Consider the following 13041-nt stretch of genomic DNA (forward strand, 5'->3'; position numbering starts at 1 on the left):
CAGAAGGGTCCCCAAACCTGGAAATGAAAGATCAGTTATCAAGAGGAGGTGGAGAAGGATTAAGTGTGTTTTCTTTACAGTTTTTACTGATGATAGATTTCAAGAATTCAGATCTCTCCAAGAAAAATAGAGACGGAGATTCTAGTATTTATCTTGGTGGATATATGTCTGTGCAAATGATGTGTGATATTTTATGAGAGGGTGTGAATGTGTGTATAGGACTGAAGTGTGAATTTCTAATAATTATGTGTCCCGGTTGTGTGTTCAATATCTATGTATATGTGCGTGTGTTTCTGAGTGCCATCCAAACAAGAATGTGAGTTTATAAATGTTTGGATATTGAAAAGGTTAACTCCATGCAAGCAAAGCAGATGTTTTAATGAGTTCTTAAATATTTTAATAAATGCCTTGGTGTTCTTCAGATAAAGAAAGGACAAAAGAAATGAGTTACTCCTATTTCCTCTGGTTAAGTGAGTTTTAATAGCAGAAAATACAGACTATCCACTATGGGATATATATAGCTTAATTTTTTTTTAAGTGAGAAATGATTACTCCTGATGTGAGTGAGAAACGAAACCTTCTTATGAAGAAGTTTCCTGTCTTTATTGCTGATTATGTGTGCCTTGTCTTAGTACTAAAAGCTTAAACTTGGGAGGCAGGGAGTTGAGGAAGAAAAATTCCTCTTTCAGGAGTAATGGGAGGGGAGGGAACAGGGAAGGGATGCTGAAAGGAGGGAGGGAGTTTGGATGACCAAACAGGAGCTCAGCTCAGATGTCCTGTGATGAGTTCTGCGTTAAAAGGTGTGGTTTGGGGTGAGCCAGGAGCAGGGCTGTAGTTTCAGCACAACAGCTGGCAGAGGAGCTGCACCCAGTAGAAAATTTCCTCTCCTGCCAGTTTAGTCCAGGCAGCTGGTGATCTAAATCCGGACAGCTCCACTTCCTCAGAGGGCGACTTTCAGCCCTATTTCCCACCCATGAGCAAAGACCAGCGGGCCACAGTTTGACCTTGTTGGGAGATGCTGGGTGCCCAGCATGGCTGAGTGGTGTGGACCCCTGGAAAGCCTGCAAGATTGGCTGCAGGGGGGACGAGTGGCACCCAGCTCCACCACTGGCCTTGTCTCCGTCTGGGCGGGAAGGCTGGGCCCATTGTCCTGCTGGCCTGGGGAGGGCGCGGGGTCATTAGTTAGAGGATGATGTGGTCTCTGCTAACCAGAGGAAATGGCCTGCTTTTGTTTTCCACCCAGTAGGAAATGGAACCTGAATCCATTAGATTCTGGGCAGCTCGACTGCGGCACAGTTTGAGCTTGAGGCGCGATGCCTAAAAGGCTACTTGCGTGGATTTGTGTGTCCCAACCACCATTGTGCAGCATGCCCATCTTTTATGCATTTAAAGCCTGTCAGGCTGGTAATCTAAAGCAGAGGTCTGGAAGACAGTAATACCAACCGACACGGGGAAGAGGAGAGTGCACCTGTAGAGTTAAAAAATGCATGACCCTTTCCTCAAAGAGGGAACACAGGAGAAAGCCCCCATCCCGTCGGGTAGCTGCTGAGCCGGAATGCATAATTGACGGGCCCGTGCTGCTCCATGCAGATGGCGATATTAAATCGTGATTGATGCTAAGAGAGGCACACATCTTAGGAAGGTCTCCGAGAAGCTTCTGAATATTTCTAGGTCTCTTGTGCCTTCCAGTCTTCTGTTCTACTGTGGGATTAAGCACCCCCCTTTCTCGTTTCCCAAGAACCCCTCCTGGGGATGACAGAACTTCACTCCCAAATATAAGATGCATCAAATGTCACCACCCACCTTTTCTGCCTTTGAAGATTGCCCGCTTCCCTCCTGGCCCCCACAAAGCTGTTTACCTCCAGCCGGGCACTGCTGGCAGGGGGAGGTTGGCAGTTACTCCCCTGCAGCTGCCTCTCCAATGGCTGGTCACCCCTGGACAAAGCAGCAGCACACTCTGCTGGTGGTGACCAGGCAGGAAGGACAGTGGATAGAAAGCTCAGAGAAAATACAGGCGTCCACTCAGCACAAAGCACCTTTGTCAAAACTGAGATCAGAGCCAGTGGATTCCCTAATGCAGATTTTTCCACTCGGTGTGTAATGAAATAATAAATCAAATTTGTGGTGCATGTGGAATTAAGTGTTTGGGGGTTTGGCTTAAAAAAAAAATGCTGAAATCACCCTCCAGGGCCTATTCTGGCCCAAAACTGAATATGCTTCCTCCGTATCACAAGTAATTGTTACCAGGCTCACTTGTGGGTCGGCACCACAAAACCACTATTGTCGGTTCCCGGAGTCTTTACTTCTGGCTGCTGGGCTGGGCTGGGCTGGGCTAGGAGACACCATCAAATTACATAAAGGATTTATGAGATAAAGATAGAGATGCAAGGTTTGAAGGAGAAAAAGATGAGCCAAGCAGGAGAGACAGGAACAGGAAGGGAATCGTGTTAAGTTTACAGTTTTGTTTTTTTTTTTAATATCAGCCCATGTAATTGGAAATATTTATGACTTCTGGAATATTTTCATGTTGGAGAGAGTGTGTGTGTTGTGTGTGTGTGTGGCTGGGTGAGCTGGGGGGAGAATGAGCTGAAATAATCTCTTCCACTGAATGAGTAAGTAGGTTAGTCTTTTGGACTGCCATAAAAGGTCTGTAAAGCAGTGTTAATCAGCCGCTGGTAGAGAAGAGAAACAAGGAGAGGAACAAAACAGACTGTAATGTATTTGAAGTTCTTGTCTGCCTTCTCTTCCAGACCAACCCTGTGGAGGTCGTTTGAATTCCAAAGACGCTGGCTACATCACCTCCCCAGGTTATCCCCAGGATTATCCATCCCACCAGAACTGCGAGTGGATTGTTTACGCCCCCGAACCCAACCAGAAGATTGTCCTCAACTTCAACCCTCACTTCGAAATTGAGAAGCATGACTGCAAGTAAGCGCCGCCCTGTGCCCTGTGCCTCCATGAGACACGCCCTCCCATCGCCCTCCCCAGGTTCCTGCCACACCCGCCACCTCATGGCAGCACCCCCTGGCCCCAGGACCTGCAGAACAGTGGTATATCCTAGCCCCAGAAAGGAACCTCAAGAGGTTTATTTCTTTCAGGAGAAATCAAAGCCTAGTTGACCCCATAGAATGGAGGTAGGAGACTTATTGAGTGAAGAGTATAAAGAATACACCCTAAAGTCAGAGTCTTGCAGAGGAGGAGAATTCCACGTGGGAGCAGGGGGTGGACTACCTCATGTCAGCTCTTGACCTTAGGAGTGACTTTCCCCTCAGCACACACTGAGTGTGCGCTCCGTCGTGTATGACTCTTTGCAAGGCCCACCAGACTCCTCTGTTCATGGAATTTCCCAGGCAAGAATATAGGAATAGGTTGCCATTTCCTTCTCCAGGGGATCTTCCTGACCCAGGGATTGAATCCACGTCTTCTGCATCCCCCCAGAGATCTCCCCGTTTCTACTGTTGTTCCCACATAAGGAACCCCAGCAGCTTCCTTAATAAAACAGTAGCCAGATCCTCAAGTGGAGACTTCCTCTGCATCCAGTCATGGAGAGTCAGGCCGTTGTTTTATGAAGCAGCAGCTGGTCCTTATAGAAAGTTAAAAATCTAAACCTACACTGGTAGGCCTGAGATGCACCTTGATTCTCAGAATTTGTGCTATACAGGTTAGAAGCTGGTGTTCTGGATTCATTTGACAAACACTCTTCTGATTTCTTTGTAACTATCGATCCATTCAGTTCTCACAAAGGCCCTGAGAAGTTGGTATCATTATCATTATGACTTCCATTTTGCAGATTAGAAAACCAAAGCCCTGAGAAATTAAGTCAAGTCACCCCTAGTCACTCAGCTGGGCTCACAGCCTTGGTTCTACCATTTTAAAAGTGTGTGATTTTAGGAGACAGCAAGCAGACAGGGACGTCTATGAGTGGTTTAGAAATGCCATCTTCCTAGCCTCTTCTAGGGAATCCGTCACTTCTCCCACCTAGCCTTTCCAAGTGAGCATCAAAGGGAATTTCTTTTTTTTTTTTTTTTAATTGAAGGATAACTGCTTTACAGTATTGTGTTAGTTCCTACCAAACACCCACATGAATCAGCCGTAGGTTTACCCATGTCCCCTCCCACTTGAACCTCCCTCCTACCTCCCTCCTCAACCCACCCCTCTAGTTATTACTGAGCCCCAGTTTCAGTTCCCTGAGTCATACAGCAAATTCATCAAAGGGAATTTATTTTCACAAAGTTTCTAAATTTTGTAATCTCTATCTCTTTATTGCTTTGGTCACAGGAAGGAAATGGCAACCCACTCCAGTGTTCTTGCCTGGAGGATCCCATTGACAGAGGAGCCTGGTGGGCTACAGTTCATGGGATCGCAAGAGTCAGACACAACTTAGCACTATCTTTTTTTCTATGGATATGTGTAGCTACAGAAGCTTACATAATAAGATGTTCTACTTTCCATCAACTATTGAAATATAAAATATTTTATGGCATTGGGAACTTCCTAGTTATACCCACATATAAATTCCTACTGACTGTGAACCAGTCTACATTTTCTATAAATTTTATAGCAGTAATCCCTCTAGTTTCCTATCAGGTAAAAATATATAAAACCTCATTCAGAGTGGTATTCCCTATTCAGTATATATGCCTATGATAAAAATCATATATAGAATAAAAATCTTGGATGGTTTCAAGAAAAAAAGCAAAAAAAAAAAAAAAAGAATTGCTATGTTAACATCAAGGTCCCTGTTAGTTAAAGTGAGGTAGGGAGCAACATTGTATTATAATGTGAAAGAGTGTGAATGCTCTTTGTTTTGTCTAGTGGGCTCCACCTTAAAGTCTTTCTTCACTGAAACAAAAATGAGAGTTTTCTCTGTAGGACAGAATGTGTCAACAATCATTTGTTGTTGTTAAGCTGCTAAGTCATGTCTGACTCTTTGCAACCCCATGGACTGTAAGCCCACCAGGCTCCTTTGTTCTTGGGGTTATCCTGGCACAAATACTGGAGGTGGCTTACCATTTCCTTCTCCAGGGGATCTTCCTGACCCAGGGATTGAACCTGCATTGCAAGTGAATTCTTTACCACGGAGCCCCTAGGGAAGCCCGCCGACGATCATGTCTTGCTCTAAATGAGTGTCTAGAACTTGCCATGGCTCTGATGAGTTTTCAGTGGCCCCTTATGATTAATAAGTAGTCTGAGCATTCCTTGTGACCAAGGCACTGTGAATACTGATGAATTGACAGAGGACACAGCTAACAGGAGGTATACCCAGGGACAGGCCTCAGTCTGGGCCCTCACTTCCTTGTGGAGGAGACAAGGCTTCTCTATAACCAGAGCTAGATTGGGAGAGTCAGTGATTCAGTGTCATTGTTATCATCCTAGGACTTCTTTGCACCTTCGTAACAGTTCTTTCCTAACAAGAGATAGTCTTTGTTGAAAACCGGAGGGTTTCCCAGATGGACGCCTCATGGTGATGAAGAGTCATAAGATGGAGTTCTAATTCCAGATCCACTCTTGACTCAGTGGATGACACCGGGGAACTTACTGGTTCCTCTTTGTCCAAGTTAAATGCACAGCCTATGTATATTTGCACAGCGTCTCAGGGCTGCCAATTCCCTGCCAGTGAATGTTACCAAAAATTTCTGTTAGAAGAGCTTCTTTCTAAGGTATAAAGCTTCCAGTGCCTCTGGCTGGGATCCAGAAGGTTGGCACAAACTGAAGCATGCTGTACTCAGAGCTCGGGTCTGAGCTCAGAGAAATTTGACTAAGCACCTCTCTCAGATGAGGGCCAAAATCTGTTATGCTTATGCCAGCAAATCTCCCAGGGAAATTGCAGAGAGGTCATCTCATATATATTCATAGTGGCAGAGAGAGAAACCGGATTTTTGAAGGGAAAACTCAGGAGCTGGTGAGCATGACTTAAAACACGTTGGAAGCACGGAAAGCCAGGGAAACATGCTCCTGCCCTGTCTGGGGCTGTGGGGTACCATTTCCCCTCAGGACTCAGCCCCAGGGATGGGGCGAGCACAAGGTCTCTGAAGCCACTGGTGGCAGAGGACCCAAGATGGTGTCTCTGACTGGAGATGGAGTAGGGGATGCAGGCAAGTTACAGGTTATTCTGAAGCTTCTGGTGCTTATCATCCATACCAAGTAGCTTCCTGTTCTTCTCCCCACTCCTCCCCTCCTTGCTTCCAGCTTGAACCAAAAAGTTCACGGAGGTCAGAAAAAGATCTTTCTAGAGTCTCTTTGCCCCAGTGCCAAAGTGTCAGCAAGACTCTGTTGGGGTCTTACTGCTTCATCTGGTGCTTATCTCTCTCACTCCCTCCCCTGCTTTCTAACTGGATTTGGTTCTGAAGATCCTTTTGTTGTCGTTGTTCAGTTGCTCGGTTATGTCTGACTCTTTGTGACCCCATGGGCTGCAGGATGCCAGGCTTCCCTGCCCTTCACTATCTCCCTGAATTTGCTCAAACTCATGTCCATCAAGTCAGTGATGCCATTCAACCACCTCATTCTCTGTCGCCCCCTCCTCCTCCCACGTTCAATCTTTCGTAGCATCAGGGTCTTTTCCAGTGAGTTGGCTCTTCACATCAGGTAGCCAAAGTATTAGAGCTTCAGCTTCAGCATCAGTCCTTCCAATGAATATCGGGGTTCTTAGGGTGAATACTCACCAAGAGAAAACTTCCCAAAGATCTTCTGAGAAGAGCATAGAGCAGCAATCAGTTCATTTCAGTTCAGTCGCTCAGTCGTGTCCGACTCTGCGACCCCATGAATCACAGCACGCCAGGCCTCCCTGTCCATCACCATCTCCCGGAGTTCACTCAGACTCATGTCCATCCGAGTCCGTGATGCCATCCAGCCATCTCATCATACCCCTGCAAAACCTGAAAGTGAGCAAGAACATCAGAAAAAAAAAACAAAAAAAACAGCCTTCCTGTGGAAAAAGGGCAGGGGTCACATGCCCGCCCTCTTCTGTTTTCCCTGTCTTCCTTTGTGCAGGATTAACTGCAAAGATGGCCCGTGACCTGGGAGTGGGCCCTGCTATGAGAGGATTAGCCTAGTCACTGGCCCCTAAGCGTTTGGCTCTCTATCCCTTGAAATCCACAACCTAAAGGTGGAGGCCGTTGGTGAATAAATCCCAGACAGGCAGACCTTTTCCCCTAACCGTCACTTGCTAATTTTGTTCCATTTAAACTTGCCGTCTGCTTGGAAACTTTCACTCACCAGCCCCAGTTTTGCCTGAGTCAGTGCAATCCAAGGCCACCGTCTGCAGTGAGCTCCCCACCTCCTCCCTCTGGCCATCCTCAGGAATCCAAGCCCCCAGCACCCATAGGCCGTTCTGAGGCCTGGTTACCCACTACAACCAGAAACCAGAAACCCCTGTGGCCCCGCCAGGTCAGGGTGGCTGACAGACGGAAAGGCAGGACTCAGGGCTGACTGAGCAAACAAGGCGAAGCCGCTTCATTCCCTGTGGTGGGGAAGAACGTCCTGCTACTGCCTTTCACTTGAGTCATCGGCCAAGTAGCTGGATGTTAGGGCTTTAGAAACACATGCACGCAAACTTGCATATTCTTTCCCTTTCTGAGATCTGAAATAGATGTATTCTTGAAAACCCCCACCTGTGTATGATACAAAGCTTATTCATGAGCACTCGCACAGGCTTGGTGGAGGCCCAAATGAAGCCAGAACCAAGAGTCTAGGTCCGTTTATGCTGTGCTTAGTCACTCGGTCATGTTCAACTCTTTGTGACCCTATGGACTGTACCCTGCCAGGCTCCTCTGTCCATGGGGATTCTTCAGGCAAGAATGCTAGAGTGGGTTCCCATGCCTCCCCCAGGGGATCTTCCCAACCCAGGGATCAAACCCAGGTCTCCCCCATTGCAGGCAGATTCTTTACCATCTGAGCCACCAGGGAAGCCCCAGATCCTTTTAAGAACTGGTTATTTCCAGATGGTGTCTTGAAAAACATGCTTCAGAAAGTACAAAAACCACTAGGAAGACTTGAGAGAATACTTAGGCTGAAAAACCCAGACGCAAACCTACACTAATAATTGTATGTGTGTGCTCAGCAAAAGAGATCTCCTCTACCATGCCACACTGAAATTTCCACATTCTAAAACATCCTGCTTTAAAGCTCCAAACGTTCCTCTTTAGAAAGATCTCTGATTAAAAACATTCTATGTCATGTGCCACACTTCTTGTCTTCTGAAACAGAACAAATAATAAGTTGAGCTAACTTTTTCTCAATGACTCAGGCTTTTAATTCTACACTTGACTTATTGCAACAGAGGCTGGGTAATGTCATATTTAGATCAGATAGACTTATATATGAGTTTTTGTTGACCTTTTACACTTCCCAGGCCTTAGTGTCTTCATCTGCAAAACTGTGCCAGTGATGACTGCTTTGCAAGATTTCGGTCTCCTGTTTATGTCGATACACAATACTTTATCGATCATGTCAGCATCTTTGTACTTTGGGGAAGTGTGTGACATTTTTGCTATCTATACGCTTGCTGTCATAGCGCTTCTAAGTGCGCTCCTCTGATCTGTTTTCACCCTTTTATTTTAGGTAGGATTTTGCCTCGAGAGGTTTTGGTGTCCACTAGGACCTCTTTAGTCCTGGGGTCTAGCTTTTGTCCCAAGCCAGTACAGTCCAGGGCCAGCATTCTAGCTTGCCTTAGTCAGCCTCACTCGTAGCTGGGAAAGGACTGGGGTGCTCTCCTGGGGACAAAGTGCAAGAGCACCAATGCATGGGGTCCTCAGCAGTAGTTGAGCTGCTCACCATCTTTTCTTTTGAAACCATCCCCTGTCCCCATACTGGATATTTGAGGTTTGGGGATATTTGGCCTCTAGCTAAGTGTGCTGGGTAAACAAAGTGTTCTTGTGTTTATCTGTGGCCAGAGGAGCCCTCTAAATCTTAGATGTGTCTGTTTTCCCCAAAATAGGGGATGCTGTGTTAGAAAGAGAGCATTCTCCTAGGTTGACAAGTTGACTACAGAAAACAGAGGGACCATACCAGACTTCAGTTATCTGGCCCCACCCCACCCAGCCAACAATTACATGCACTCAATTAGCATCCTCCACGTACAACCACATCCAGCCTTACTTCCGCAGACCCTGTGAGGGCAGAGGCTCACCTCCCTCTCCCCTCCAGCACCCACTGCTGTGTAACACCCTCCCCTCCCGCTAAGAGTCCAAGATTCCTCCAGCTCTTCTAGGGCCTCCTGTTCAGAACTCCCTAATCGTGCATAGTGCCTTGATCTGCTTGCGTTTTGTTCATGTGTGGTCATCCTGTGTTCTGAGCATGTAAGTTCTCCAAGGGCATGGACCACATGTATCTTGTCTCTACCCTTTATGGCCACAAAAACCAGTGAAGCCATTGTTACTCTTCCCATTTGACAAATGAAGACACTTGGGCTCAAAGAAGTAAGCAGCTGGCCCAAGGTCGCACTCTTTGAAAGTGGCAGAGAAGGGATTTGAAGCCGGAACACCCTGCTTTTTTGCAGCCTGAGCTGTTTACTCTCATGCTTTATTGTCTTCACCAACACCATGCATTCTGATTGGGGGCATGATATGAGCCCTGGGATCCAGTTGGCTGAGGAGATCAGGGAAGGCTGCTTGGAGGAGGTGATGGCTGTACTGATCCTGAAGAAGTTAAGCAGGCAAAGGAAGGGCATGGGTATGGCCGGTGGCCCGGGCAGAGAGCATCATGTCCCAGACAAGAAGGGAACCACAGTAATGAAAGGCCACCTTTGTCTCTTGTTGATACAAACCCCCTTCCCAGTGAGAGATTCCTGGGCAGTGCTACTTAATTTTATTTCCTGGCCACACGACTTCCAGTATCTCAGAGAGGGGTTGAGGTCAGGAAAGACAGAGATGATGGGAACTCTCTGCTATCCCACTCTCCCGGGTCAGAGCTTCTACAGTCTCATACCCTCTATCCAGGGACCCTTGCCCCCAATTTAATGCCTGAAAGTGAGATTTGGCCTGGGGAAGTCCAGGTAACACTCTGGATTAAGCTCCGTGCATCAGAGTACTCCTACAAAAGACTCCCTCTGAACACATTTCTCTTTCCTGTGAATAGAGGGCACAAGGGCCCAATGCCCAGTTAGAAGTGTGGCTTCAGCTGGTTTCTGCCTGAGCCTCTGGAAATCCAAGCAGAGAGTGGGTTCTCTGTGGTTGAACAGGGTGTCTTATACTCAGGAGAGACCCTCAGGTTAATTACTCATGACATTATTACAGATTTACTGCCTGCCCAACCTCAGAAATATTCTGATTCCCCCAAGGAGCCCATGAGCAGCAATATTTGTCTGTATTGCAACCACCCTGCTAATGACAGAAACAGATCCCCCTCCAGGTACGTGGTGCCATAAACGGGAGCAGTCTGCTGACTGGAGCTCAGCTGGCAGCCGACCCCGCACTCACCAACCTTGACCAACGACTCCACCCAGCAACTGAGGTTGCTGAAGAAGTGGGAAAACACACCGCAGATTGTTCTCCTCCGCCGACCAAGGTTAAAGAGCAGTTGGGACAGCAGTTATTTTTGGCAGTTTGTTTTTAAATATGCGATGTTGCAATCGCAGCTCTCAAAATGCAAGCTTCACTGTGGATGTCCTCCCTAACAATGCGTTTTTATCTTCTGATTGAGAAAATCACTTGAGATTTTCTAGTACACAATCCCACTTGTTCTGCCTCTCAACCCTGGCACATTCTCTGAACCCCAGACATCCCAGAGGGCCAGGATCTCATCCCATGTAACTCTGTGTAATTCTCCCATCTGATTACACTGGGTGAGAGTCTGTCTTAAGAAATTCAGTGGGAACTCTGGGTGTGGAGGGGATAAAGAGGAGAAGGAAATAGACCAAGCAGAGAAATTAGAATTTTGTAAAAGGGGATTCATATGTTCTCTGGTAGTCATGAATCCTTTAGAAAAAAATGTATTCTCTTTGTTTTGTCCTTTTTCATGGCAGGGCGATTGAAACCTTTGGATTAAGAGAAACTCAGCAGATAATGTGATTCCATTCTTCTACTTCTGCCTGGATAAATCATCCAGGAAAAAATATGTATATATTAGCTGCCCTTGTCTTTCCTTCTAGAAAAGAGCTTCCGTAATCGTCCTTCATTATAAGACCTATGCCTCACAACTCATCTCAGTTGATTGCAGAGTAGATGGTTGTATTTCATTTACATAATAAAATTTTTTTTTCCTAGAAAGAAAATCCCTGAAAATGTGAGCTGGTTCAAAATAAAACTTGACAAAGAAGAAGAAAGGAAAAGTGTGAGCTAGGCTTAGGTTTACAAGGGCAGCAAAAAACTCTAACACAGTAAAGGAAAAATCACATGATTTTTATATGCTTTTTCCCCCGGATTTGTAGCCAAGCGTCTCAGCAATCTCTATAAATTTTTTAGCTCTGCCCCATTAGGGACTCCGTTTTGTTTATAGGTAGTACGAAGGGATTGTCAGTTGGACAATAACAGCAAATATATATTGAGCTCTCGACAGGTCCCTGGTGCTACTACACCAAGAACTTGCCATATTTTACTCTCATAACAGCCCTCTGGGGCTGGGACTGCTGTTATTCCCATTTAACAGATGGCGTTACTGAGGCCCAGAGAGATCACACAGATAGTAAGGGTAGGGCTGGGATTTGAAGCCTGCTTTAGCTGCCTTAGGATACCTGTGTCCTTGTGCCCAGAGCTCTCATCTGCTTTCCCAAGGCTTAGGTACTTGGGGCCTCTCTGATTTCCTAGGATATCCTGGACACGGATTTTTTTTTTTCTCTCTTATACCTTTTCTTTGCCTCTTCCTGCCATCTGCTCACCTCCGGATGCCGACAGGGCAGTCAAGGAGAGAGAGTGCTCTTTCTGTGTCTTTAAATACAAGCTGAGAGGCCTCTCAGTCAATTGTTTCCTTCTGCTTCCTTGTCATCCACCTCCTCCCCTGTCCCCTCCAGCCCCACCCCATCCTCTTCAAATTCCCTGCCATTCCCCCTCACCTCACTCTTCATCTGGAATCCGAAGATGTGAGGGCTAGTAATAGAGTGTCAGCGGAAGTAATTGATTCCTCACACAGAGAGAATTCTCCTGCCTTTAGTGTCAATGGAGCTGAACCGGAGTCTTGGAGGGTGAGCGAGACATGTAAACAGTCCATGGCTGAGCTGTCAGGGCGAAGCCAGACACACCAGAGAGTGAGTGAGAGGGAAAACGGTGGAACAAATAATTGTTTTATTGGAAAGGAAAGGAGTAAATAATATTTCAGCCCAGGAATTGGCAGTTTGAAAGAGAGGGTTGAAAACTAGGAGCAGGAGGAATCCGTGATGTGGGTTTTAATGGTGGAGGGGGGGGGGTTCCATTGTCTCAAGGTAGGAGGTTTCGTCCCACCCCTCCCCTTCCACCCATTATCATCATTATTATCATTAAAATAATTACCGTAACAATTACAGTTGATGAGACCTCGGGTTTATAGAGCACCTTTCATCTAAAAGTTCAAAGTGATTTATCTGTGCGTCATCCCTTTGAGAGCGGCAGGAGGGTAGGAAAGTATTATTATTTTTTTTTTTTGGTCTTATCTGCTGGGAAAGAGAGGTCCAAGCAGATAGAGGATTTAGCCCTAGCCTCAGGGCAGGCTGCTGTTGGGGTACTGACTCTTCTTCTGGGCATCTCCATTGCCCTACTGCCCATAAAGGCCCTTATGCTTGTGTGGCCCCCACAGCTCATCCCTGACGCTGATGTTCCCTCCCACGATGTGAGGGTCCCGCCAGCCACTGCAATGTGATGGCCGTCTCACCAGCCAGCCAACTGCTCCATGCACACAGCAAACAGCCTGCTCTGACTGTGGGATAAAGGTCCTTCAAGGTCTGACTCACACTGTTCCCATCCTGTGAGAAGACTTCCTGCAATCTGGTTCCCTTTCTTGTAGAAGCTGGTGTCCTTTCTAGCCATATTTCTTCCCGGTCTTACTGAGTCTTCAGCCAAGAGCACCCGTTATTCTGAACTTTATAGCTTCTACTCCTCCACAAATGGCAGCTGATTCTTTCAGGATAGAGGGAAT

General features: G+C 46.6%; 1 protein-coding gene across 7 annotated transcripts in view; it reads left to right on the forward strand.

Annotated features, from left to right (window-relative positions):
- The window catches only part of NRP2 (neuropilin 2), a 126678-nt gene that overhangs the window by 12459 nt on the left and 101178 nt on the right, over positions 1-13041 (forward strand). For all 7 annotated transcript variants that reach the window (XM_060410280.1, XM_060410281.1, XM_012143426.5 and 4 more), the window contains exon 2: positions 2751-2928. In XM_060410280.1, coding sequence (XP_060266263.1) covers positions 2751-2928 — 178 coding nt within the window. The remainder of the gene's footprint in view (positions 1-2750; positions 2929-13041) is intronic.

This window comes from Ovis aries, chromosome 2 (assembly GCF_016772045.2).
Source record: "Ovis aries strain OAR_USU_Benz2616 breed Rambouillet chromosome 2, ARS-UI_Ramb_v3.0, whole genome shotgun sequence".
In the NCBI taxonomy this organism is placed as follows: domain Eukaryota; kingdom Metazoa; phylum Chordata; class Mammalia; order Artiodactyla; family Bovidae; genus Ovis; species Ovis aries.